At 38.8% G+C, this 26253-nt stretch overlaps 1 protein-coding gene and 1 long non-coding RNA gene across 3 annotated transcripts; one reads left to right on the top strand and one right to left on the bottom strand.

Moving 5' to 3' along the window:
• Nucleotides 1-337: 337 nt before the first annotated feature.
• Nucleotides 338-6801, bottom strand: LOC127561110 (HLA class II histocompatibility antigen, DR alpha chain). Its single transcript, XM_051996344.1, has 5 exons — nucleotides 6617-6801; nucleotides 3730-3975; nucleotides 2983-3264; nucleotides 2567-2723; nucleotides 338-1602 (listed from the first exon to the last, which is right to left on the bottom strand). The coding sequence occupies exons 1-5, from the start codon at nucleotides 6696-6698 to the stop codon at nucleotides 1599-1601; spliced, it is 771 nt and encodes a 256-aa protein (XP_051852304.1). The 5' UTR covers nucleotides 6699-6801; the 3' UTR covers nucleotides 338-1598.
• A 7150-nt stretch (nucleotides 6802-13951) lies between these two features.
• On the top strand, nucleotides 13952-20521 carry LOC127559177 (uncharacterized). Of its 2 annotated transcripts, none has more exons than XR_007953076.1 (3): nucleotides 13952-14039; nucleotides 17608-17810; nucleotides 20189-20521. It is a non-coding gene; the product is annotated as an uncharacterized LOC127559177 (long non-coding RNA). The 2 variants fall into 2 exon arrangements; XR_007953075.1 differs by having other exon boundaries at nucleotides 13952-14566.
• Nucleotides 20522-26253: the final 5732 nt, after the last annotated feature.

Below are 26253 nucleotides of genomic sequence, written 5' to 3'. Positions count from 1 at the left end.
ATGAAAAAAAGTGTGTACAGTGTACAGTGTTTTGAGTACCTTAAAATATGTATTTTATTGTAATATGACCTCTCAGGAAGTAATTTGCTATGCTTAGCAGTTTACCATAAACTTGTACTTGGCCCAAAGCCCAGCAAAGTCATTACCATCCCTAGGGGGTGAACCTGGTTTTCTAATAAAAGTAGCATAGCTACTCAATCAAGGGGGCTCCGAGAAAGAAAGAGAAACCACTCCTCACTGTCTCAAACTACCCAATTTGATCCCAGGTCCTCCTGCTTTGTCCCTTCTTGGCTAAAAAAGTAAAAAGCCTAGAAAAATAGAATGGCAATGCTGGAAGTTCCTGTAAAGATCTTTATTTTCAAGAGAAGGGAAATGAGATCTGGCATAGTTTATGAAAATAGTGAGGTTCAGAAGAAGAATTCAGGCATCCTGATATCTTTGTTCAATGTTATGCACATCCATTCTTCTACTTCATTTTACTCAACTCTGATCCTTCCCTGGCCAGCACACCACATGCCACCCATCAGTTCTAGAACTGAACTATAAATATCTTTATCCTATACTCACAATTAACCTCCTTATAAAAAATTTAATAGATGAAGTGATCATCATAAAGTAAAAAGTGATGGGAGAGGAACTTTAAGACTGGAGATAAGGATGACATAGAAATAGAACCCAACTAACACCAGCCCCACCTTTACACCAGGTAACCTGGTCATGTTGGACCAGACTTGTAGATGCTGCTCAAGCCCAATCATCAATACAATCTCAAATTTCTCTAAAAGACAAATCCTTCCCCTTTTTTACTCTTTTTTTTTTGAAAATTCTTTAGCAATACATAATCAGACCAAAAAAAAAAAAAGATTCTAATACTGATGTGCCCAAACATTTATTTGTTTTAGGACAGTTTCCAGAATATGAATGGGCTGCAGTGATGTGATTTGGAGGACAATCACTCCTCTGCATTCCCCCTCACCTCAATGGGAAGAACAATTAATTAGATACAGATGAAAAACAATTCCCAAAGGAATGCTAAATTCGGATTTAGCTTATGGAAGATTATGGAAGAATTATTAGAAGTTGGTAAAGCAAGAAGGACAGGGCTCAGAAATGGAAATATAAGATCATGATAGAAGGGATTTTAGAAATCATATAGTACAGCCCCCTTAGTTTACAAATGAGAAAAATGATGCCCTGAGAAGTTAAATGATTTTCCCAAAGTCACACAGGTAATAAGCATCAGGTAAAATTTGAACACATATCCCTCTAATTCCAAAGTATTCTTTCTATATACCTTGTTCCTTTGCCACAGTAAGGGGAAAATTAAACGGGATGGCAGGGATATAAAATTCAGTGGGGGGATTGAGAGGAATGTGGATGTGTGTGTGTGGCAGTGGGAGTGGTATTTGGGGGTCTCAGAAGTGTTGGTTTGTGGCTGTGATTCATAAATGGAACAGTGGGTTTTCAAGGGGAGAAAGTTGGAAGAGTCACTAAACAAATATCCAAAAGAGAAGTTGAATTGGGTTGTGTATGAAAGCTGGGTTGGAAGGAGAGTCAGGAGATAGGATCTTCTGATATTCTTCTTCATCAAAACGCTGTCACCTGCAGTTGAAGAAATACAAAGTGAGTAATGAGATCTAGACTCAGGGGCAGAAAGATTCTTTTCCTAGATTTTTACTCCATAATATTCCCTTAGCTCTTCCTCATCCTTTATCCCTTGGTCTTAGCTCCTAATGCTCTAATGGTCCAAGAGAACAACTGAGATTGAGGATGTATTCTGATGGAAGTGGATCTCTTCGATAAAGAGAGCTAATTCAGTTTCAATTGATCAAGGATGGACAGAAGCAGCTACACTCAAAAAAAGAACCCTGGGAAATGACTATAAACTGCTTGCATTTTTGTTTTTCTTCCCGGGTTATTTATACCTTCTGAATCCAATTCTCCCTGTGCAACAAGAAAACTGTTTGGTTCTGCACACATATATTATATCTAGGATATACTGTAACCTATTTAACATGTATAGCACTGCTTGCCATCTAGGGGAGGGAGTGGAGGGAAGGAGGGGAAAAATCAGAACAGAAGTGAGTGCAAGGGATAATGCTGTAATAAATTACCCTGGCATAGGTTCTGTCAATAAAAAGTTATTAAAAAAAAAAAAGAGAGAGAGAGAGAACAACTGAGGGAGCAGCAGGATAGTCAGAATTATATTGCAGGGATAATATTTGCCTCTTTTTTTATCCTCAGTCATTAGCACAATACTTGGCAAATAGGAAGTGCTTTAAAAATGTTTATTGATTGATGGAGCCTTAAATTAGATATTTATTCCAGAACAACCTGTCTTGGATTCAAATAACCCAGGAATATGGTTTGGATTTATGAATGAAGAAAAGGCTAAAAAAGATATGGCTGCTGGCAGATTGGAAGAGAGGAGAAGGGAGGGAGGGAAAAGTACTCAGAGTTCATATTAGGTTCTAGTCTAGGAAAGCACACACCAATTTTCTATCATGAGTCACTCTTCTGACCATCCTGCTGCTCCCTCCCCTTCCCTTCCATCAAAGCAACTTACAGGGGTCCACGAGGGCCACCACGGGAAGTGTTGCTTGCTTTCATGCCCTTGATAATCAGGATGGTGCCTGCAACGATGCCCACGAGACCTATGGCTAGGCCCAGGGCACAGACCACAGTCTCTGTTGTCTCTGGCAGTGGGGTTCGTATTTCTGGTTCTAAGGGGAACAAAGAACAAGGTAACAGTTAAAAGACATAGTGAACATGGCAGGGAGTTGGGCTTGATAATAATGGGAATCAGTTCTCAGCACATAGTGGCTAATGGACAAATATTTGTTGAGGATTTGGGACTCTAGGGCAGAAAGTCTGCGTTTGGGGAAGTGACGGTCTGAAGAGTAAGGACTCTTTACTTCTGGAAAGGGGCTTATGGAGTCCTCTGAAAGAAGCAGCTTGGGGAATATTGAATTTAGCACTTACCCCAATGTTTCAAAACAGGTTGGTCCAGTCCCCAGTGATCGACCTTGCAGTCATAGTAATCATTGGCAGAGGGGATGAAGGTGAGGTAGTGGAATTTTCTGAAGGCATGATCAGGGCGGGGGAGGAAGACAGTCTCAAACACACCCTCAGTGACGGGCTGCCCATTACGAAGCCATGTCACATTAAGTACTGGGGGAGAGAACTTGTCAATGAAGCAGATAAGGACATTGGGCTCGTCCAGCTCCGCTGGGCTCTGAGGAAACACTGTCACTTCAGGGGGCACTAGAAGAAGAAGAAACAGAAATGAGTGCTTATACTAAGACCTTGTTTCCTGAGCCGGCTAGAATTTAGGGGCCCTGTGCGCTGTTCCTTCTGACCCAGGGTTGTGTCACCTATGACTTAGGCCTCCTTCCACCAACCTAGAGTCAACACTGAGTCATGGAGAATGCTAGGCTCCAGTGACCAGCTTCCTAGGGATTTGCTTTGGCAATGATAGCTTATGTGATACTGTGAAAAATAGGGGCTTTATATGAAGGTGTAATCAAATGTACCAAGTGAATAAACCGGGCTCCTGCTTCCAGAGCTCAACATTTTTCAGGATATGGAATGATGTCAAATCATAAATATGCAAATTGTCTATAACACTTGAAGCAGGGAGAAAATCTTATGCTGCCTATGATATGAGGTTATGGATCCCCAGCCCTTCCCTTTCCCTCTTGCCCTGAAGATCCAGTTGAAAGCAAGTACCATTGGTATCAGGAGTGTAGTTGGACCTTTTCATCATGATGTCCAGATTGGCTTTGTCCACAGCAAGATTGGCCAGAGCACCCTGAGCCTCAAAGCTGGCAAATTTGCTGAAGTCAGGAAGACGCCAGACTGTCTCTTTCTTGTCCAAATCCACATGGAAAATTTCATCGCCATCAAAATCAAACATGAACTCTCCTAAAGGGCTGTGGGTCTGGGAGAACTCAGCTTGGATAATCACATGATTCTCTGTATGGGACCAGACATGAATATTAATGAGGGGGTTTGAAGAGAAACAGAAGAGAGACTCAAAGGGAAATAAAAAAGAAAGAATAAGCATATGAAGAAGAAAATAAGAGAGAAAGAGGATAAATAAGGAGAGAAAGGAGAAAGGACATGAGAAATATGTTACATTATGAAAAAGAAAGGAGAAGTAGGAAAGCAGGGAGAAATCATGGAAAGGAGAAGCAGAGGCAAAAAGGGCAGAGAGAAGAATTTCTCTAGACTTTTGTAGTTGATCCAAGTTACAAACTAGAAGTCTACCTGCAGTAGGAAGCCCAACAGGTAAAAATGGCAGAGATGATCCTCAAATCTTTCTTCCTAGAAATAAGCTCCTTAACTTCTCAGTAAGAGAATCCCTAATTGAGCTGAGCCCTTCCTCTGCTCTCCTAGATTCTCAATCTTTCCTTCTCAGGGGAGGTCCAACTCAGCAGTCTCAGGTGCACTCTCAGTCACCTTCCAGTGATGAGGTTGCCTTGGGCCTTGGGCTGGTTAAACCACAGGGTGGCCCAGTGGAAAATGTCATTAACTGTGCTGGCAGGACAAGTGCCAAGAAGAATATCAATAAAATGGGACATTTGCCCATTTGGTACTTTTTCCAAAGTGAAGAAGGAGACATTTGTGTCTCTTGTCTTGGGAACTGCTTCAGTGATACTGTGGAAACTTGCCTAGAGAATTTTTCAATTATTTATGTATCCCTGAGGGGTGAAAAAATGAGCACAGCAATGCCTGAGCTTCCTCTTTCCTGTAAGTGGCAGTTATTTATGTACCATACATGTCTAGAAAAGTACAATGGAAATGTGGAGCTAGGGACAAAGAGATAGTTTCCCTCAGGAATAACTAACTGTATATCCATCTCAGGACTGATTAACAAGACCTCACTGATGAGATTTTTGACATAAGATCCAGGACTCTGAATTGACTTCAGATTTTCCTCATCATTCAATCAATCTGTCAATATCAATAACACTGACGTACTCCTTGTGTACAGATTATGGTGCTTAATATTGAAGTGAGAAAATTATACAGAAAGATTAGAATAAAGAAGTTTCTCAGAAAAAAAGATCATATATAAAATTTGTCAGAGGCAGTATGGTTAGCATGCTGGACTTGAAGTCAGACTGATCAATAGTTCAAATCTCACCACTGATCTCTATGAACTTCGGTTTTCTCATTTGTAAAATAGGAATAATGCTTTAGGTAGATATGATAGGTATAAAAGACCTCTTCTGAGTCTCAGATGAGATAATCTATATAGTTATTGTTCAGCCTCTTTGTGATTTGATTGGAAGTTTTCTTGGCAAAAATACTGAAGTGGTTTGCTATTTCCTTCCCTAGCTCATTTACAAAGGAGGAAACTGAGGCAAATAATGCTAAGTAACTTGCCGGGTGACACAGCTAGTATGTCTAAGACTGGATTTGTACTCTCGGATTAGTTTTCTTTAGTTGGTCCCAGCACTCTATGCACCATGGCGCCACCTAGCTGCACCAATATAGATTAAAACCTTAAATCAAACTATATAAAACTTATTAGTAGCTGTTAATACCTAAACAAGGGTGGCTAAAAGGACTGTAATGACCCAACAACAACAACAAACATCTAAAAATCACGGGGGCAGGGGTTTCCATAGACCCTCCCTAATCTGAATGGAATCAATAATAGAAAACTTTGTGAAGGGATCAATGAGTTAGGGTTTGAAGTGGGTTATGGACCTAGATTTGAGTGGGGGGAGAACACCGTCATTTGAACAAAATGATCTGCGCTGCTACCTGATGTTATGGGACGGAAAAGAACAAGTCACATACATGTAGTCCTATCATTGCATTTAAATACCACACTAACAGCTATTCCTTGACTAGTTACTTTTTATCAGTCATTCTGCCTCCTCTGTTCCTAAGCAGTGGCCAAAGTGCTGTGTGATCAATAAGTTCATAGATTAAGAGCTGAATTAGTGGGAGTGAATTAGTCCAACCTCCTCGTTATACAATTTAAGGAAATTAAGGTCTTTCCCAGAGAAGAGGCTTGAATTGTCCGAGGTCTCGCAGTTACTAAGAAGCAGAAATAGGATTCTATTATAAGTTGTCTGATTTCAAATCCAGTGATCTTTCCTTTGTACCACATTGCTTCAGCAGCCTACTGGGATCAGGGATACCTACTCACCAAGGCAGAGTCTTTTATGGACTTGAACTGACAGATTCTAAGTCCTGGTATAATTTGCTTTGGGTTCTGGAGAAATCTTGGGGACCCCCCGAGTAGAGTTCAGGAGCCCTAAAACTCCCAGAAGTAGTGAGAATTCTTATAGTAGCCTTAAAATATCCCCAATTCCCAAAGGTGTCCCTGACCCAAGGGTGGCTGTGATTCTCCCCAGTTGCTCTTCTCCCCTTGCTTTTCTTTCAATAAAGTCATACTAAGGGTTAGATATGTCAATCTCTGATTGGTTATTAATCAAATTTTACTTTCATGGAAATGTTAAGGAGGTAAAGTCCAAATAGGGTGATCTGGTGTAGCTATGGCTACTATGCAGGGATATTCTTGATTTTATCCAAAGCTTCTTTCTCAGGTTACCAGATGAATCCAATCCCTTACCTTTACTAAGGTTTTAGTACTCACCTTTAATGGCTCTGGCTCCCCAGGGATTCAGCAGCACAGCCAGGGTGAAAGCCCCTAGGATCAAAGCTTTGTTGGGGATCATCTTCTTGGGGCACTCTCTGCAATCTCAGTATCACGTCCTCTAAATAGTGGAACAGTGACAGAGACAAGGGGAAGAAGGAGCTCTGGTTTGGGGTACACACTTTGTAGTGGACTGGGGGAAATCCAGCCTAAAAACAATCAGCCAATCAGAGAAATCTTCTGTGCTGACACCTCTGTTGTCAGGTGAAAGGATAATGAAAAAGCACCGAAAGTTGCTGAGAGAAAGAAACTTCTATGGGATGAAATAACTTTTCTCCTTAGCAGGGAAAAATGTAGGTATAGAAGGGAAAATATCTGAATCATTTTTATAGCCTTTTCTTTCCTAAGGAAGAAAAAAACTTGTGAGCAAGTAGTAATGGTACCAGAATAAACAGCAATTTATAGCTGAAATACAAATCTTTGTGGTGGCTTATGTTGGAGGTCCTAAAAGAAACATATCTTTGTAGCTTTAGAGTTTAGCACAAAATCTGATACTTAAAATAGAGTTGTTTTGAATGAATTCTCTCCAAGATCTGTCTTCTATAGTGATAGAGGCTTCTGACACCTCCACAACCCAATTTCAATGAATTATGACCATTTGTTGCAGTAATTTGAATGAGTGTAAATTCTAGGGGTTTAAAAATGAGGAGAACTTAAAAAAAAAAGTATGTAAATAAATAATTGTAAAATTTTAGAAATTTTTAAAAATGAGAATTGATTAACTTATATTAACCATCTCAATTCCTATATTTTTAACAAAGGCATCTCTAAATCAGTAATTATATGGTAACTCAACATTAGTATCAATAAAGGGAAAAGGAGAAAATCTACCCAGGATTAATATTTCAAAATGAAATTTATTAAAGAATGTTTCATGAGCCTTATGAGAATTGGAGATAGAAGGAAATTTGTTTTAAGATCCCAAGATGGTTTTCTAATTTTTCTTATACAGGACAAGACCCATTTTTGACATGAATTTTGAAAGTTTTTTTGGGGGGAGAAATTTCTGGGATGAGGCTTATGAAAAGTAAAATATGATCCATTATCTCTGCTTCCAGACCTATGCTCTTGGATCTTTGATACTGCATTTGAAGGGGATGAGAAGGATAGTACTGGAAGATTACTCATTCTCTATCTCCAAATTGGCTAACAAAGAAGTTGTGGAAGATGCAGTCCTAAGTCAAAGTCCTAAGGGCCATTTGGATCTAGTTGAATACTTACTTATAAAATTATAAGAATAATGGGAGAGGAAGAAAGTTTCTTAACTGGATTTAGGAATTAAAGTAAAAGAAAACATCATTATAACTTAATAGGCACAAAAAGTTATCAAATTGTGCATACCCTTTGATCCAGCAGTGCTACTACTGGGCTTATATCCCAAGTAGATACTAAAGAAGGGAAAGAGACCTGTATGTGCCAAAATGTTTGTGGCAGCCCTGTTTGTAGTGGCTAGAAGCTGGAAAATGAATGGATGCCCATCAATTGGAGAATGGCTGGGTAAATTGTGGTATATGAATGTTATGGAATATTATTGTTCTGTAAGGAATGACCAGCAGGATGAAAACAGAGAGGCTTGGAGAGACTTACATGAACTGATGCTAAGTGAAATGAGCAAAACCAGGAAATCGTTATACACTTCAACAACAATACTGTATGAGGATGTATTCTGATGGAAGTGGATTTCTTTGACAAAGAGAAGATCTAACTCAGTTTCAAGTGATCAAGGATGGACAGAAGCAGCTACACCCAAAGAAAGAACACTGGGAAATGAATGTAACTATTTGCATTTTTGTTTTTCTTCCCGGGTTATTTCTACCTTCTGAATCTAATTCTTCCTGTACAACAAGAGAACTGTTCAGTTCTGCACACATATATTGTATCTAGGATATACTGTGACATATTTAACATGTATAGGACTGCTTGCCATCTGGGGAAGGGGGTGGAGGGAGGGAGGGAAAAAATCGGAACAGAAGTGAGTGCAAGGGATAATGTTGTAAAAAATTACCCTGGCATGGGTACTGTCAATAAAAAGTTAATAAAAAATTTTTTTAAAGAAAATATAGTTTTCACATGGAAGATTGCAATATCATTTAAATAATTCATTGTTCCATGGGGAAAAAAACTTAATAGGCACACAAGATACTAACTAATTAACATGAGCATGAGACTTTCAAGGATTTTGCTTCTAAATTATCTAGCCACTGGCAAAATGATGGTCTTGGGTCATTTTCTCAAAGAATACTAAAGACCCTCTAATGAAAGACTTTTTCTTTTCAAGTTGTACGGGTGATGACACTAATCTTCAAAAATTAAGAATGAATAGATGAGTCCTAATTTAGATTCCCTTAGGAGAGAAGAAAATAAACTTCACAAAGATCCTAACATGGAGAAGAAAGCTTTAATTATTAATATGCCTTCTTATAAGTATGTTTATGCTTATATATATTTTCTGTGATGCAATGTCAATCATATTTTGCATTCCCCAAAGGAAGGATTGTAGCTACTAAATTCTAAAAAGCAAACATCCTTATGTAAAAGAAGTTTCAGAGAAGCCAACAAATCAGATACTATAAAATGAATCCTGATAGTCATAACTTGATAGGCTCTACAATACTTCACTGAAAGGAAGGAGAGCAGGAAATAGAATATAAATGTCCTCAAAACTGATGGTTGGTCTAAGGCTTGAAAGGATGGTTCTAAGCCTCTGGGGGGGGGGGTGACAAATTTCAGGAAAATCTTTGGGACTCTGGTATAGTCTGAAAAGAGATGGCAAAAACTGGTAGGAAGTAAAAAAAAAAATGGTCCTGGAATAACTCTTACACCTTAGAAGTGTCCTGCTCCAAGGGTTGTACGATTACTACATTTGTTCTTCTAATCCAGTCTATCTCCTCTATTCCCTCATTTTTTTTGTTTACAACTTTTTCTCCTTCCAATAGGGAAATTGAAGATTCAAGGGAACTCAGAAACCCAACACTGCTATAGAAATGCCCAGAAGAAATAAGAAAGTAAAAGATTTACTTACTCTGGGAGGAAGATGAATGATATGAAACACACTACAGGAGGTAACCTAGAGTAAAAAATGAACATTGGGCTCTTGAAGGCAGAGCTCTTGCTCTAAATATCTAGTGGAACATTATTGGTCTGTCTTTGCACCTAAACCATTCAACATTTTTATCATTGGCTTGTTTGAAGGTATTCTGGGAAAGGTGGCTAGATTTACAATGGAATGGTCAATGAGCCTTATGAGTGTATATAGAATGTTTGGTTGATACCAACCCCATGTAGACCTTACAATGTCCACAAGCATTATTTAACTGATTCTCTCTCACCCACTAATCACCACAGAAAAGAAGGACCTCTTTAATTGTCATTGGAGTTAGAACTGGTGTGTATTCAAAAGACACTAGTCAATGAAAACTTGAACCTTGATTTGCCTGTTCCTGTTTGACATGGTTAAGTAAGGAGGCAAAGACTAGATGCATAATGAGGAAAGAGGTGTCATGTCTTTATTATCCTAGAAAAAAGCCAAAAAGTGGCTCTCGTGTTATTGTTTTTTTTTTTTTTTCATAAATATTTCTATGGGTCCATGCTAAGTTTTGAGGCCAGCCAGTGCAACATCAAACTTCAAATAAATAACCTTTTGGATCTAGAACATCTTTATGGTGCCTTATTTGACATTGAAAATGATAAAGTCAACAACCCCAATTGCGGGAGGTGGAGCCAAGATGGTGGAGAGCAGACACTGTTATGCCCCTATGGACTACTTTAACTGGTAGCTCCCAAATGAGCTACTCTTAATACCCATCTGTCGACGGCATGGCCAGGCCACACTTATCCATCTTCAGGCACCAACCCTGATCCCATAGAGACAGACCACCAGGAGGTAGGAGTGAAGAGAAAGAGAACTTTATTCTTAGATAGCACATATTTATTACCCCCTGAGGTTTTGGGGGGAGGGAGAGGTCCTCTAGAAACCAAGACAGGCAGGTTTGGCCCAAAAAGGAGGGAGGCATGCTAGGCTTTGGGAGCACTAAGGAGGGAGAAGTAGTACCTGGGGTCAGACACCATCTCCTGGGGCTAAGCCCCACCTCCACGTAGGACCCACCTGGGCCTCTGTACCTCTCATCCCTCAGGTCCTCCCACATGCCTTGAGCCTCATTCCTTGCTCCCAGAGGCTTTTTAACCCTTACATCTCCCCCTCTTTTTATTAATAAGACTGAGTGTTCTCATGTTGACGAATGAGAAGTTCTTCCTTAGGCACCTCTAAAGAATTCTTTTAAGAATATGTATAAAGTATCCTAGCAAAGTAGGCAAAAGGAAAAGAAGCAACAATATAAAATGGCTACATAGAACCCATGGGATTCAATAGAAGGGATTGGGAAGGGAAGTATGTTGGATCCAATCACTAAGCCGGTCCAGCAAGGGTAGTCATCTCTCTGTTATGGCATTGTTTGGGGCATCTCTTGGGTCATCTCCTTCTCTTCTTCTTTGGCCCCTGTTTTAATAGGGGCAATTTTCCTTGTCCTTCTTTCTGGAATCCAGCAGCCTTCCTCATAAGGACCTGCAAGACATAAATATCCCGGCCTTCTCCAAGGTACCAAGAATGGATCTTCCAATGTCCTTCCTCATCCTTTAAAAGGACCTTTTGAATATTCTCTGGCACTTGAAGCGCTGTTTTTTTGGAGCTTAGTTTTCTATCTTGTCTATAAAATTGTGCCAAATATATCATTCTTGGAGAGAGGCTGGTATGCCTATCCAGTTACAAAAAATTGTAAGTATACAAAATCTTATCCACATCCACCTATGTGGGCCATCAGGGGTTCTGTCTACTTTCTCTGCCTTTCGTTTTAAGAAGGGTGGCCTTCAGAGTATGATGGGTCTGTTCCACTAGGGCCTGACCCTGTGGGTTGTAGGGAATCCCTGTAATATGTTTAATGGTGAACGTGGTAAGGAAGGTGGCCATCTGCTTAGAGATATAAGATGGCCTATTCTTGGTCTTTATGATATTAGGAACTCCGTGAGAGGAGAAGCAGCTATACAAATGTTTAATGACTGAAGGAATGTTCTCATGGGAGGCCACTATGGCCCAAAGGAATCTAGAAAAGGTGTCAATACAGACGTGGATGTGGCCCACATGTGTCACATCCATACAAATCGATGGGATTAATTCCTTTACTAGGTGGAGGAGGGAGAAACTGAACACACTACTTCCCTATCTGTTGGGCTTGATCCCAGATGAGGCCATAAAGGTGATGTAGAGAATTACTGGGTAAGTAGAGAAAATCCTGGGCATATTCAGGGGGTGTGGTGACCATGAGAAGGAGCATTGTAAAGCACAGTCAGGTACTTCATTGCCTGAAAATGAGCCTCCTGCACAGCATTGGTGAAAATATGCATGCAGGATATAAATGGGATGTTTCCTAGTCTGTAAAATCAGCTGCAATTCAGCAAGGAGGTCAGCAATTGGAGAGTTCTGAGGCTGTAGGACAGCATCCTCAATGCCTCTGAGCACTCGGACAGCACATAAGCATCTAATAAGATGTTAATGGGCTCTGGGTATCTCTTACATCCTTTTAAGCTGTCATATAAAGGTTGCATCAAAGAAATAGGAATAGAGGCATGAGCCCTTAACCATTGAATTTGTCCAATTAGCTTCTGAAATTGGTTCAGAGTATTCACCTTGTCTAATTGTGAGATAGATATCTAATTAGTAACTGCAGAAATCCCTATGCGGAGTCCCAGGCAAATAATGGGATAGTTATGTTGGATCCTTTCTGGGGCTACCACCAGTCCATGTGGAGCAAGAACATTTCTCTTTAAGCAGGGCAGAGAGATCTTTCCCACTGCTCACTGATTAGTATATCATCCATATAGTGCAGTATCATGGCATGAAGCCACGCCTTCCTAATTGGCTCTAGCACTAGAGCTATGTACACCTGACACAAGGTGGGGCTACAACACATCCGTTGGGGGAGAACTTTCCATTGGCAGCGCAGATCAGAACCTGCATTGTTTATAGAGGGAATGATAAAAGCAAATCTTTTCTTCTCCTCGGGGGCCAGAGGGATGGAGAAGAAGCAATCTTGTATGTCTATTACTATAATTGGCCAGCCCATGGGTATTAGATTAGGAGATGGCATGTCAGGCTGTAGGGCTCCCATATATTCAATAGTAGCATTAACAGCCCTAAGGTCCACCAGCATTCTGAATTTTCCAGATTTTTAAAATAATAAATACAGGGCTATTCCATGGGCTGGACGTTGATTCTATATGTCCAGCCTTTAACTGTTGTTGCATAATTTCATGTAAGGTTTGGGATTTATAAACTGAGAAAGGCCATTGGGATACCTAAACCAAGGTGTTAGATTTCCATGTTAATGGTGTGGGCGTGATATGAAAGGTGGTGCCCAAACACCCAATGACCCCAATTAAAAATCCTGTGGATGTGGTATATAAACTGAGGCCCCACAAGCCTTCAATATGTCCCTGCCCCATAGATTGTACCTGAGACCTGCAACCACCAGGGGTCGGAATATCCCCTGTTTGTCTGCAAACTGCCAGGGCAGGTCTTCTGCTACAACCCCTTTAGATACAGCAGCCACAAGAGCATCCGTTTGAAAGGCACTGGAGGCAACATTCTCACATCTCTTTATCATCTCTTCCAGGCCAGCCTCCCTAGCTACAGTAAGCATGGCCTTCTGGCAGTTAGTATTAGCATTCTCCCCTGCCAATTTCTGAATAAGGAAGCTGGAGGCTTCTCCTCTGCCCACTGACCTCTCAACAGCCCCCTGTAGGTGGGCTACAAAATCAGGAAAAGTTCATCTGGGTCCTGTTTAATCCTAGTCATTGAGGGCTCCTGGTTTCCAGAAGTCTGAATTTTGCTAAATACTCTTTGGACACACTGGGACACAGCTGCATATACTGCTGCATCATATTGCATTTGATCCTCATTTCATACTTTCCAGCTTTCTGTATTATTTGCCCTAAACTTGTCTGGGAATCTGCAAAACCTTCACAAAGGGGCACAGAGGGAGCGGATGGGAGACATATCTCCTTAGGGAGGGCAGGGGATGAAGGAGAAGGCCATGCCTCGAAGATAGAGGAAACCTTCCCTCTGTTCCCATTCTCCTCCCTCTTCTTATCACCGTCCTTTACTTCAAGGTCTTATGTCTCTCTGTTTACTTTCTCATTACTCATCTTATCCCTGCCCCCTCCTGTTCCGTCATATCCACTTCCTGCTTCTTCCTCACTACTTCTTCCTTCTTTCACGTCACATCCATCTCCTTCATCTTCCTGTTTATTTCCTAATTCTTTCCCACAGCTAACTTCCACCGGCTCCATTTTATGGGCACGGCTGGTCCCGGTGAGTGCCGGTTTATGGCCCTCATTTGTTTTATGACTCTCCGTTTGGACTTCATTATCTATTTTTAATGGATTGCAGCTTGCACTTCTTAAAGTGCCCCCAATCACTTGATGCCATTCTGGGATGGCTCCCGGAGTTTCCTTATCACAGGAAGCCATCTGACTATCTACTACCTCCCACATTTTAAAATTCATTTCGAATCCTGCTTGTTTTATTATTCTATACGCTTCTTTCCCTGGTACCTCCTGATCTGGGACCCTCACAACAATCTGTCCCATTTTCCTAACTTTCTACTCACTTTAGAGCAGAGTTCTGTCTCTCTTCCCACCTGTAGGCCTGCTACAAGGTAAGGTCCTAGCCAAAATTGTCCCTGTTCGGGCACTACTTGTTACACCCCTATGGACTACTCTAACCTGGTAGCTCCCCTTTGAGCTATTCTTAATGCCCGTCTATCGACGGCATGGCCAGGCCACATTTACCCGTCTTCAGGCACCAACCTGGATCCCACAGAGACAGACCACAAGGAGGTAGGGGTGAAATGAAAAAGAACTTTATTCTTAGGTAGCACATATTTATACCCCACTGAAGATCGGATGGAAGGGGAAGGTCCTCTAGGAATCTGGCATAATGGGATTGGCCGGAGAAGAGGGAGGGAGGCATGCTAGGATTTGAGAGCACTAAGGAGGAAGATGTGGTACCTAGGGTCAGATACCATCTCCTGGAGATATGCCCCTCCTCCACATAGGACTCATCTGCGCCTTGGTACCTCTCATCCCTCAGGTCCTCCCACATGCCTTGAGCCACATTCCTTGCTCCCAGAGGCTTTTTAACCCTTACAGACATGACTCTCTGAGATCTCCTCTGACCTTCTCTCAAACCAACATCAGATTAAGCCTCTAAACTAGTTTTGGAGTCAAAGAATCCACAAATATTTAGAGTACAGCACATTTCTAGAAGAAGTTACCTTGGAAGAACTTCAGAACAGGTCTGTTTCAAACAGGCATGGGTACAGTCTGCCAAGCCCAGATCACAGCACAGGGAGACCAGAGCAAGAAGCTGGGACTGGGAGTCAGAGCATTGCAGTTTCTGTAAGCCTCTTAGGCTACTCTGTCCTGATTGCAAGCAGGTGGTTTGGCAGATTTGCCTTTTGTAAAAGGCAAATTGTAAACCAATGAGCCCAAAAAATCACCAAACCTAGCCCAGATTACCCAGCACCAGAAATCAATCAGCAGAACTGCCCAAGGGCAAATTGAAGCAGCTGTCACTCCTCAAGTTTTATAAAGGTCTTGAACAGACCTCAAGTCTTTAAAAAAATGACTAAGAAACAAAAAAGAACTCTCATCATAGACAGCTTTTATGGAAAGAATAGACTGAAGTCTGTTCTCTCTAAGAGTTCTTAAAGGCAAAGTCACAAATGAAGCCCCAAAGGGAGACAGGAGCTGCTTCCCATTTTACAATGCTTTCATGGAAGAATGCATAAAGAATCTTTTTTTTTTTTAATTTTTTAAATTTTATTTTATTTAATAATAACTTTGTATTGACAGAATCCATGCCAGGATAATTTTTACACGACATTATTCCTTGCAATCACTTATGTTTCGTTTTTTCCCCTCCCTCCCTCCTCCCCCCCCCCCAAGATGGCAAGCAGTCCTATATATGTTAAATATGTTGCAGTATATCCTAGATACAATACATATTTGCAGAACCGAACAGTTCTCCCACTGCACAGGGAGAATTGGATTCAGAAGGTAAAAATAACTCGGGAAGAAAATCAAAAATGCAAATAGTTCACATTCGTTTCCCAGTATTCCTTCTTTGGGTGTAGCTGTTTCTGTCCATCATTTCTCCAATGAAACTCAGTTAAGTCTCTTTGTCAGAGAAATCCACTTCCATCAGAATACATCCTCATACAATATCGTTGTCGAAGTGTATAATGATCTCCTGATTCTGCTCATCTCACTTAGCATCAGTCCATGTAGGTCTCTCCAAGCCTCTCTGTATTCATCCTGCTGGTCATTCCTTACAGAGCAATAATATTCCATAACATTCATATACCACAATTTACCCAGCCATTCTCCAATTGATGGGCATCCATTCATTTTCCAGTTTCTAGCCACTACAAACAGGGCTGCTACAAACATTTTGGCACATACAGGTCCCCTTCCCTTTTTTAGTATCTCTTTGGGGTATAAGCCCAATAGAAACACTGCTGGATCAAAGGGTATGCACAGTTTGATAACTTTTTGGGCATAATTCCAGATCGCTCTCCAGAATGGCTGGATTCGTTCACAACTCCACCAACAAATGCATAAAGAATCTTAAAAGAGAGTTAGAAGAAAAAGGGGGAAATGAAATGAGATCATTGCAAGAAGGAATGGAAAAAGCATATAATGCCCTACAAGAGATATGAAAAAGACACCAATTCACTGGAAAAAAAAATTGTGAAATGAAAAAAGAATGCAATGAACAAAAAAATTCAATTGGCCAATTACAAAAGAAGCTAAAAAAGGTAACTGAAGAAAATAACACATTAAAAATTAGAATTGAACAAATGGAAATAAATGATTAAATAACACTTCAAGAATCAGTAAAAGAAAAACCAAAATAAATAAATAAATAAATAAAAAATAAAGAAAGAAAATAGAAGAAAATATGAAATATCTCCTAGGGAAAAAACTAACCTGGACAATAGATCTAGGAGAGACAATCTAAGGATTATTGGACTTCCTGAAAAACATGATGAAAAAAAAAAAAAAAAAACTTAGAACCTAGACACTATCTTACAGAAAATCATAAAAGAAAACTGCCCTGATATTTTAGAATCAGAAGGTAAAATAGCCATTGAAAGAATTCACCGGTCATCTACTAAAAGAGACCCCAAAATTAAATCTCAAAGGAATATCATGGGTAAATTTCATAACTATCATACCATGGAAAAGATATTGCAAGCAGCCAGAAAGAAACAATTTAAATACCAAGGAACTGTTGTGCCACAGTCTCCTTTAATTGACCTGCCTCAGTTTCCATGATTATCCTGCTTCAGTTTCCCTAATTGTTCTGTCTGTTTCCCTGAACTGTCCTGCCTCAGTTTCCCTAAATTGTTCTGCCTCAGTTTCCCTAAATTGTTCTGCCTCAGTTTCCTTGAATTGTCCTGCCTCAATCCCCCTGGTTGCAACCAGGCTTTTCTGCTCATTAGAACTGAGATAATTAGGGCTATGGAGATCTGACATTCCAAAAGATAAAACTCCAGATGTTCTGTCTCAGATACTTAATTGGTATCTCTAAGTTCCAGATTTCCTGGCTCTAGTTGGACACCTCCAAGTCCTCCCAATTTGTAAGAATTTATGTTCCTACCCCCAAACTGTCAGAACTGGATTAAGAGTCCCTGCCTAGAGATTCCTGGTCACCAGAGTTTAGACTCCACTCCCGCCTTTGTTTAGCTACTCAAGCTTAGCCCATATATATGTCATTGAGAGCTCACACTCGCTGCTGGATGCTGGGGGCAACATACCCCAAGCACAATCGCTCCTCAAATATTAAAAATTCTCTAATTTGTATCTTTTCTCAGTTGCACCAGCATTACATTTGGAGGCCCCAGCGAAATGAGATCTGAGAGCAGGATTAGAGATTGTAGAACAGCAGGTTTTGATGGAGAGCCTTGAGCCAGCTGGTTCTGGACTCTTTTAGGGAAGCCAGCATCTGGTTTCTTCCAGAATCCCGTGGAGAGACCAGTTCCAGCCGCAGCAAGAACTCATTGCCAACGCCTGCAGGGTAAGTTTTCTGTCTGGTCTGATTGCTAGAAAATCTGGTCCCCAAAAAAAGTTGGGCTGACGAGCTATACAACTCTGAGAAGTGTCAATAAGACACTATGTGGCACTATATGATCTGAGTGCCTTTGGACACTATCTGGTAATATTTGGGCATTCTCTGTGAAGGCAGAGAAATGCACCAAATTGGGGCTTGGAAGGTTAGAAAAGCTCTATTTGGATTATGGGAGGAAAGAATCTCGAGCTGAAAAAAAATTCCCTCAGGAATATTCCTTAACCCTGTTTAGTTTAGGGGAAAAGTCCTTAGTTTGTGTGTTAAATGTTTTGTTTAATATTGTGATTGTACAATCTATGTCTGTGTTATTTGTGTCCTGTGTTCTATGTGACTTGTCTATCTATTTTGTTGGTTAAAGAGCTCTGTTAAAGTTTTAAGAACAATGATCAAGAATTGGTCATTTCAATATTGCAACTGTGCGTAATATAAAAATTGCTTGTGGTTTTTAACTTCTTAACCTTTGTTACTAAAAAGAAAAAAAAGAAAAAAACTTGGCTATTTTAAGACTAGCAGAAAAGTTTTTCCCTCAAAAAGCAACCTGCTCTAGTTAGAGGGGAAAAAGCAATAAAATTCAGGTTTGGCCTGGACTGGGCAATAAAAGCTCTAGAGATAAGAGAGATGTTAATTACTGTGAGAACACTGAGGCAGAAGAAAGAAAGAAAAACTTAAAAAAAACTGTATTTGATTTGATTCAATTGATGTTACCTTCTGAAACAAATTGGGCAATTTGTTAACATTAAAAGTTATGCTTTTGCTGGACATGTGTTTTACGGAGTTATTAGCTATTCACTGTATTGTGAGACTTAAAAATTTTGAAAGAAAAGGACAGGAGAATAAAGGTGATTTATGAAGGATTGATTTGTAGGAGCAATTAAAGGTTTGCATGATTTTAGGAAGTAAGGGAAAGTATAGGGAAAGTATTTGGAAGAAGAGACAAGAAGGAAAATTGAATGTAGCTAAGGGAAGAGAAGAGTTAAGTAGGAAAAAAAAAAGAGGAAAGTTTTTATTTAAGGATTTCTGTGTAGGGAAAATTGAGAGGGAAATGGTAGGGAATCTTTTGTCCAGAGGTGCAGTTTAATGCGCCTTCCCTCCCCCCTGCCTCTTTGGAGGTGAAGTGGGAGGAGGGATTCCACGTGACTGTCCTTCTGTCACATGGAATCCTCTACACTAAGTGTGTTTCAGCCATTTTTTTTTTTTTATCAAGTTGCAACCACCTAGTTCTCAGCTGAAAGGAGCAAACTGTGATTTTAAGAGACAGGCCTACTTTTAGGTTAATTGACTGAATATTTGTTTCTTTAGATACATAATGGTTTCCTTGTTTAGGAATATGGTCATAAATGTGTTCTATAATTTGGTAGGGTTATTTCTAAAAGTTTGATTAATATTTTAAAGAACTTCTTAGATTCTTTTATGTGGAATTAGGATTTTCTGTATAAGTTTTAACTGATTGTATTGAGTCATCCTGAGGTTATGACTATTATTTAAAGGGCTTCTAAAAATAATAGTTTTTTCCTTTGTCCTTTTGAAAATGTTTCTGTTGTGGACAATATGCAATTTGGAATTTTTCTACATATTGGGTATTTAAATACCCAATATTTAAAGAACATTTGTATAATGTTCAACTTATAAAACTATCTACTTACATATGAAAGATAAGTTGTGAACTCACTGGGACACATTTCTTACTGTTATCAATATAAGGTCATCGTAAATACCTGTTTGGGATTTATCTGAAACTTTGGTTAATGGGATTTATTATTGGAGGTTAAATTTCTTGGGTTTGTAATTAATACTATTTGGAAGTTTTAAAGCTCCATCCTCTGGCAGTTAGTGGGACAATCAACTGGAATAAAACTGACTTAAGTCTACTTTATCCTGTATGTGCTGAAGGATCAGTTTGGCTGCTTATATTATAGTTATGTCCCTGTATTTTTTTTCCTTCTGTGACTGATCAGAGCCATTGGTCAATAAGAACGTTAACACAATTCAATTATGTCATACCTTGCTGTTTCCAGTCTGATTGTGTGTAATCATTATATCCTAAATACTTAGGCAAATGAGTATTTAGCCTGGTCATCTGTTACTAGATATTTGTGTCTGTGGATATTCAGGTGTTTAAAGGATTCTAACTAATGAGAGGACAAGTAACACAGTTGTCTGTAAACCCAAACTGCTATTATATTTATTAGGAGTACAGCTGACAGCCATTTGTCTGTCCTGTGAAACAAGCATGTCTCCTTACATGGGAAGCTGCTGGCCATACTGGCCTTTTCACATTTTGTAGCAGACTGTTCTAATTTTTGTTAGATTTGTGTTTTTTGTTCTAGATTTTGGTCAGATTACTGCTATATTGATCTGCTTTCTGGGACCTGGATCAGCTTTGATCAGAGATCAGCACAGCACACCCATCCCCCTGCTTGGACCGAGAGCCTCCATCCCTTATCAGCATGAAACAGCTTTTGAATGAGAAGTTTTGCCCTTGCCCCAATGGACTTAGTGATGGGGAATTAGGGAATGGTTGATGAATGACTGTTAAACCCTGACTGAGTCATCTATTACTGCATGTTTAAAATTAGGGACAGAACTATATTACTATGTGTTTAAGATTTGATATGGATAAAGGACTGCTTGCCATCTAGGGGAGGGGGCGGAGGGAGGGAGGGAGGGAAAAAAAATTGGAACAGAAACGAGTGTCAATATAAAGTAATTATTAAATAAAAATTAAATTAAAAAAAAAAAGATTTGATATGGAAACTGTTACAATTGTGTGACTATTGCTATTATGTTTGCGGGATTTTTAGGGAACCCTTCTGTACTAGTCTGTTTTACTTCATTTTCAGAATTTATGGTTATTTGAAAATTTATTTGTTTTTCTTTGGATGATTCCATTTACCTAAAGGGAAAAAAGGGAAGAGATATGGGGAATAAGGGAAACTGGTGGATTTTTCTCAAAAATATCTGAAAGAATGGGAACCCCTAGTTGCTATTCACTTTACCTTATGCACTTCTGCCCAATCCCTTATTTCATTAGTTCAGATTGAATTGGAAGTCCTTTAAACAGTCCTTTTTTCATTTTTAAATCTTCAAGATCAGACACCTGTCTTGAGACTGGCAATCTCTCTGATCTGTTTCTCCAGTTCTATAACCTATTTCAGCATTCTTAAAGGACATTGCAGTTTAGTATTAGGCCTCTAAAGTTCAGGATTTGCCTGCCTTGATGGTCTAACTGTGCATATTCTGGTAACTCTGCTTAGAGATCTGGATCCTTTCTGTATCCTAGTAGCAGCTCCTGTTCTGAGCGGGGAAAGGTGAAGCTATTCCAAGCCCCACTCTTTGCCCCCACTTTGGAGTCACTGACAGACTTGGGATGCCCCTCTTAGGATGGGCAGCAGGACTGTCTTGAGCCCTGCTATTCTCTATATAAACAGAGGCTGAGTTAAGTGCACAAATGACTGCAGACCACCTAACACAGTGAACTGTCCATCTCAAATTGGTCTCCCTGGATGAGATAGTGCACTACAAATGACCTGACATGTTTTCAACACAGAGCCTTTGTGCTGCTGTTAACTCTGGGGTTGTCAGGGAGAGACTTGTTGTTGCCATAAGTCCTTGCATTTTTTTTAGTTTTATTTTGGTTTATTTGCTTCACATAGGGCCAGTCAAAATTATGGTACTAAGACCTTCCAGGTATCTAGAGGAAGAGGAATTTGAATATTCAGGAGAGTGTGGAGTGTTGTGCCAGTCTCCTCTAATTGACCTGCCTCAGTTTCCCTAATTGTTCCACTTCAGTTTCCCTGAATTGTTCTGCCTCAGTTTCCCTGAGTTGCTCTGCCTCAGTTTCCCTAAATTGTTCTGCCTCCGTTTCCCTAAATTGTTCTGCCTCAGTTTCCTTGGATTGTTCTGCCTCAATCCCCTTGGTTGCAACCCTCTTTTTCTGCTCATTAGAACTGAGATAATTAGAGCTGTAGAGATCTGACATTCCAAAAGATAAAACTCTAGATGTTCTATCTTAGATACCTGATTGGTTCCTCTAAGTTCCAGATTTCCTGGCTCTAGTTGGACACTTCCTAAATCCTCCCAATTTGTAAGAATTTATGTTCCTCTATGCTCAAAAAGTTATCAAATTGTGCATACCCTTTGATCCAGCAGTGTTTCTACTGGGCTTATACCCCAAAGAGATACTAAAGAAGGGAAAGGGACCTGTATGTGCCAAAATGTCTGTGGCAGCCTTGTTTGTAGTGGCTAGAAGCTGGAAAATGAATGGATGCCCATCAATTGGAGAATGGTTGAGTAAATTGTGGTATATGAACTTTATGGAATATTATTGTTCTGTAAGGAATGACCAGCAGGATGAATACAGAGAGGACTGGTGAGACTTACATGAACTGATGCTAAGTGAAATGAGCAGAACCAGGAGATCATTATATACCTCAACAATGATACTGTTTGAGGATGTATTCTGATGGAAGTGGATCTCTTCGATAAAGAGAGCTAATTCAGTTTCAATTGATCAAAGATGGATAGAAGCAGCTACACCCAAAGAAAGAACACTGGGAAATGAATACAAACTGCTTGCATCTTGTTTTTTCTTCCCGGGTTATTTCTACCTTCTGAATTCAATTCTCCCTGTGCAACAAGAAAACTGTTCGGTTCTGTACACATATATTGTATCTAGGATATATTCAACATGTAAAGGACTGCTTGCCATCTGGGGGAGGGGGTGGAGGGAGGGAGGGGGAAAATCAGAACAGAAGTGAATGCAAGGGATAATGCTGTAAAAAAAAAAAATTACCCTGGCATGGGTTCTATCAATAAAAAGTTATTTAAAAAAAAAAAAAGAATTAATGTTCCTACCTCTAGCCTGTCAGAACCAGATTAATAGTCCCTACTTACCAGAGTTTGGACTCCACCACCTATCCCCTCCCTTTGTATAGCTACCCAAGGTTAGAGCCATATAGATGTCACTGAGAACTCACATTCACTGATGGATGCTTTGAGACATCAGTCCTGGGAGCAATATGCCCCCACCACAATCTCTCCCTCTCATATAAAATATTAAAAACTCTCTAATATCTATCTTGCCTCAGTTTCTCCAGCATTACAGAACCACAATTAGGATTACCCAGGACCTAGCAGCTTCTACCTTAAAGGATCAAAGGACCTGCAATCTGATATTCCAAAAATCAAAGAAACTGGGATTAAAACCAATAATAAACTATCCAGCTAAAATGAGAATTATCTGTCAGGGAAGAAGATGAATATTCAATGATATGGGTGAATTTCACTTATTTCTAATGAAAAGACCAGAATTGAACAAAAAATTTGATCTCCAAACACAGAACTCAAGAAAAGCATAAAAAGAAAAGAATTCTTGAGAGCTATATTTATGTTATGAGTATACTTGGAGAATGTGGGTAAAATTTGATTTTGTTTTGATAATATGAAAAAGAAACTAGAGGTAGAAAGGGGATCATCCTGGAAAAAGAGAGAAAAGGAGGTAAAATAAAGTAAATTACAAATCACAAAGAGGCAATGAAAACCTATTATAATAGAGGGAAAGAAGGAAGGGGAGTGAGCATTGTGTGAATCTTATCTTCATCAAATTTGGCTCTAAAAAAGAATATCAGACATATTTGGTTTCACAGAGAAATGGGAGGGAAAGGGGGAAAAGAAAGGGAAAGACTAATAGAAGGGAAAACAGAAGAATTAGGGAAAAGGTATTAAAAAGAGGAGGGGCTCTAAAAAGGGAGGACTGTTTGAGGGAGGTGGGCATCAAAAGCAAAATACTGGGGAGGAGGAAAGAAGGAAAGGAAAGAGAAAAGCGTAACTTAGGGTAAATAAGATGGCAAGAAATACAGAATTAGTTATTTTAACTGTAAATGTGAATGGGATGAACTTTCCCATAAAACAGAAGCAGCTAGTAGACTGGATTAAAAGCCAGAATCCTACAATATGTCTAAAAACACATTTTAAGCATAGTGATATATACAGAGTAAAGGTAAAGGGTTGGAGCAGAATATATTATGCTTCAGGTGAAGGAAAACAAAACAAAACAAAACAACAACAACAAAAAAAAAAAAAAAAAAAAAAACAGGGGTAGCAATCCTGATCTCAGATCAAGTGAAAGCAAAGATAGATCTAATTAAAAGGAAATTATGTTTTACTAAAGGGTACCATAGATAAAGAAGCAATATCAATACTAAACATATATGCACCAAGTGGTATAGCATCCAAATTCCTAAAAAAGAAGTTGACAGATGCAAGAAGAAACAGCAAAACTATATTAGTGAGGGATATCAAACTTGCTCTCTCAGACCTAGATAAATCAAACCACAAAATAATTGTGAAAGAAGGTAAGGAGTTAAAAAAATGTTAGAAAAGGTAGATTTGATAGATAGATCTTTGGAGAAAATTGAATGGAGACAGAAAAGAGTTTACTTTGTTCTCAGCAGTTCATGGAACTTGTAGAAAAATTGAACACGTGTTAGGGTGTAAAAACCTCAAAATCAAATGCAAAAAGGCAGAGACAGTAAATGCATTTTTTCAGAGTATGTTGCGATTAAAATCACATGCAATATAAAGCCAGGAGAAAATAGACCAAAAATTAATTGGAAATTAAATAATCTAATCCTAAAGAATGAATAGGTGAAACAACAAATCATAGACACAATCAATAATTTCATCCAAGAGAATGACAATAATGAGATAACATACCAAAATTTGTGGGATAAAGCCAAAGTGGTTATAAGGGGAAATTTGGAATCTCCAGATGCTTACTGGCATAAAATAGAGAAAGAGAAGATCAATTAATTGGGCTTAGAACTAAAAAAGCTAGAAAAAGAACAAATTTAAAACCCTCAATTAAATACCAAATTTGAAATTCTGAAAATAATTGAATTGATAACTAATTGACAACTAAAACTAAGAATTGATTTTATGGAAAAAAAAAAACCAACAAAATAGATAAACCTTTAGTTAATTTGATTAGAAAAAGGAAAGAAGAAAATAAAATAGTCTCCAAAATGAAAAGGGAGAACTTTCCATCAATGAAGAGAAAATTAAAGCAATAATTAGGAGTTATTTTGCCCAACTATTTGCCAATAAAATTGACAATCTAAATGAAATGGGGGAATATCTACAAAAATATAGGTTAATCCAGGTTAACAAAAGAGGAAATAAATTATTTAAATAGCCCCATTTTAGAAAAAGAAATAGAACAAGCTATTTATCAACTCCTCAAGAAAAAAATCTCCAGGGCCAAATAGATTTACATGTGAATTCTACCAAACATTCAAAAAACAATTAATTCCAATATTATATAAACTATTTGAAAAAATAGGGAATGAAGAACCCCTACCAAATTCCTTTTATGAAAGAGATATGGTACTGATAGCTAAACCAAGTAGGATGAAAACAGAGAAAGAAAATTATAGACCAATTTCCCTAGTGAATATTAATGCAAAAATCTTAAATAAAATATTAGCAAAGAGATCACAGAAAGTCATCCCCAGGATAATACACTATGACCAAGTATGATTTATATCAGGAATGCAGGGCTGGTTCAATATTAGGAAAACGATTAGCCTAAACAATTTTATTAATAAACGAACTAACAAAAATCATATGATTTTCTTAATAATCATATGATTTTTGTTAGTTTGTTTAGTTTGTTAGTTTTCTCAATAGATGCAGAAAAAGCATTTGATAAAATCCAACACCCATTTCTATTAAAAACACTAGAGAGTATAAGAATAAATGGACTTTTCCTTGAAATGATCAGTAGCATCTATTTAAAACTATCAGCAAGCATCATATGTAATGGGGACAATAAGATCAGGAGTGAAACAAGGCTCCCCATTATCACCATTACCATATTGTATGAGAAATGTTGGCTTTGGCAATAAGAGAAGGAAAAGAGATAAAAGGAATTAGAGCAGATCATGAGGAAGCCAAATTATCACTTTTTACAGATGAGATGATGATATACTTAGAGAATCCTAGAAAATCAGCTTAAAAACTACTAGAAACAATTCACAACTTTAGCAAAGTTGCAGGATACAAAATAAATCCACATAAATCATCAGCATTTTTATATATTACCAAGAAAGTCCAGCATCAGGAGATACAAAGAGAAATTCCATTTAAAACAACTGTCTATAGTATAAAATATTTTGAAGTCTATCTGTCAAGAGAAAGTCAGGAAGTATATGAACACAACTACAAAATACTTTTTACACAAATAAAGTCAGACCTAATCAGCTGGGAAAATGTCAAGTGCTCATGGGTAGGCTGAGTGAATATAGTAAAAATGACAATACTACCTAAATTAATCTACTTATTTAGTGCCATACTAATCAAACTCCCAAGAAAATATTTTACAGATCTAGAAAAA

Source organism: Antechinus flavipes, chromosome 4, assembly GCF_016432865.1.
Source record: "Antechinus flavipes isolate AdamAnt ecotype Samford, QLD, Australia chromosome 4, AdamAnt_v2, whole genome shotgun sequence".
Classification (NCBI taxonomy): Eukaryota; Metazoa; Chordata; class Mammalia; order Dasyuromorphia; family Dasyuridae; genus Antechinus; species Antechinus flavipes.
The sequence above is the reverse complement of the archived record's forward strand: the minus strand, read 5'-3'. Positions and strand labels throughout refer to the sequence as shown.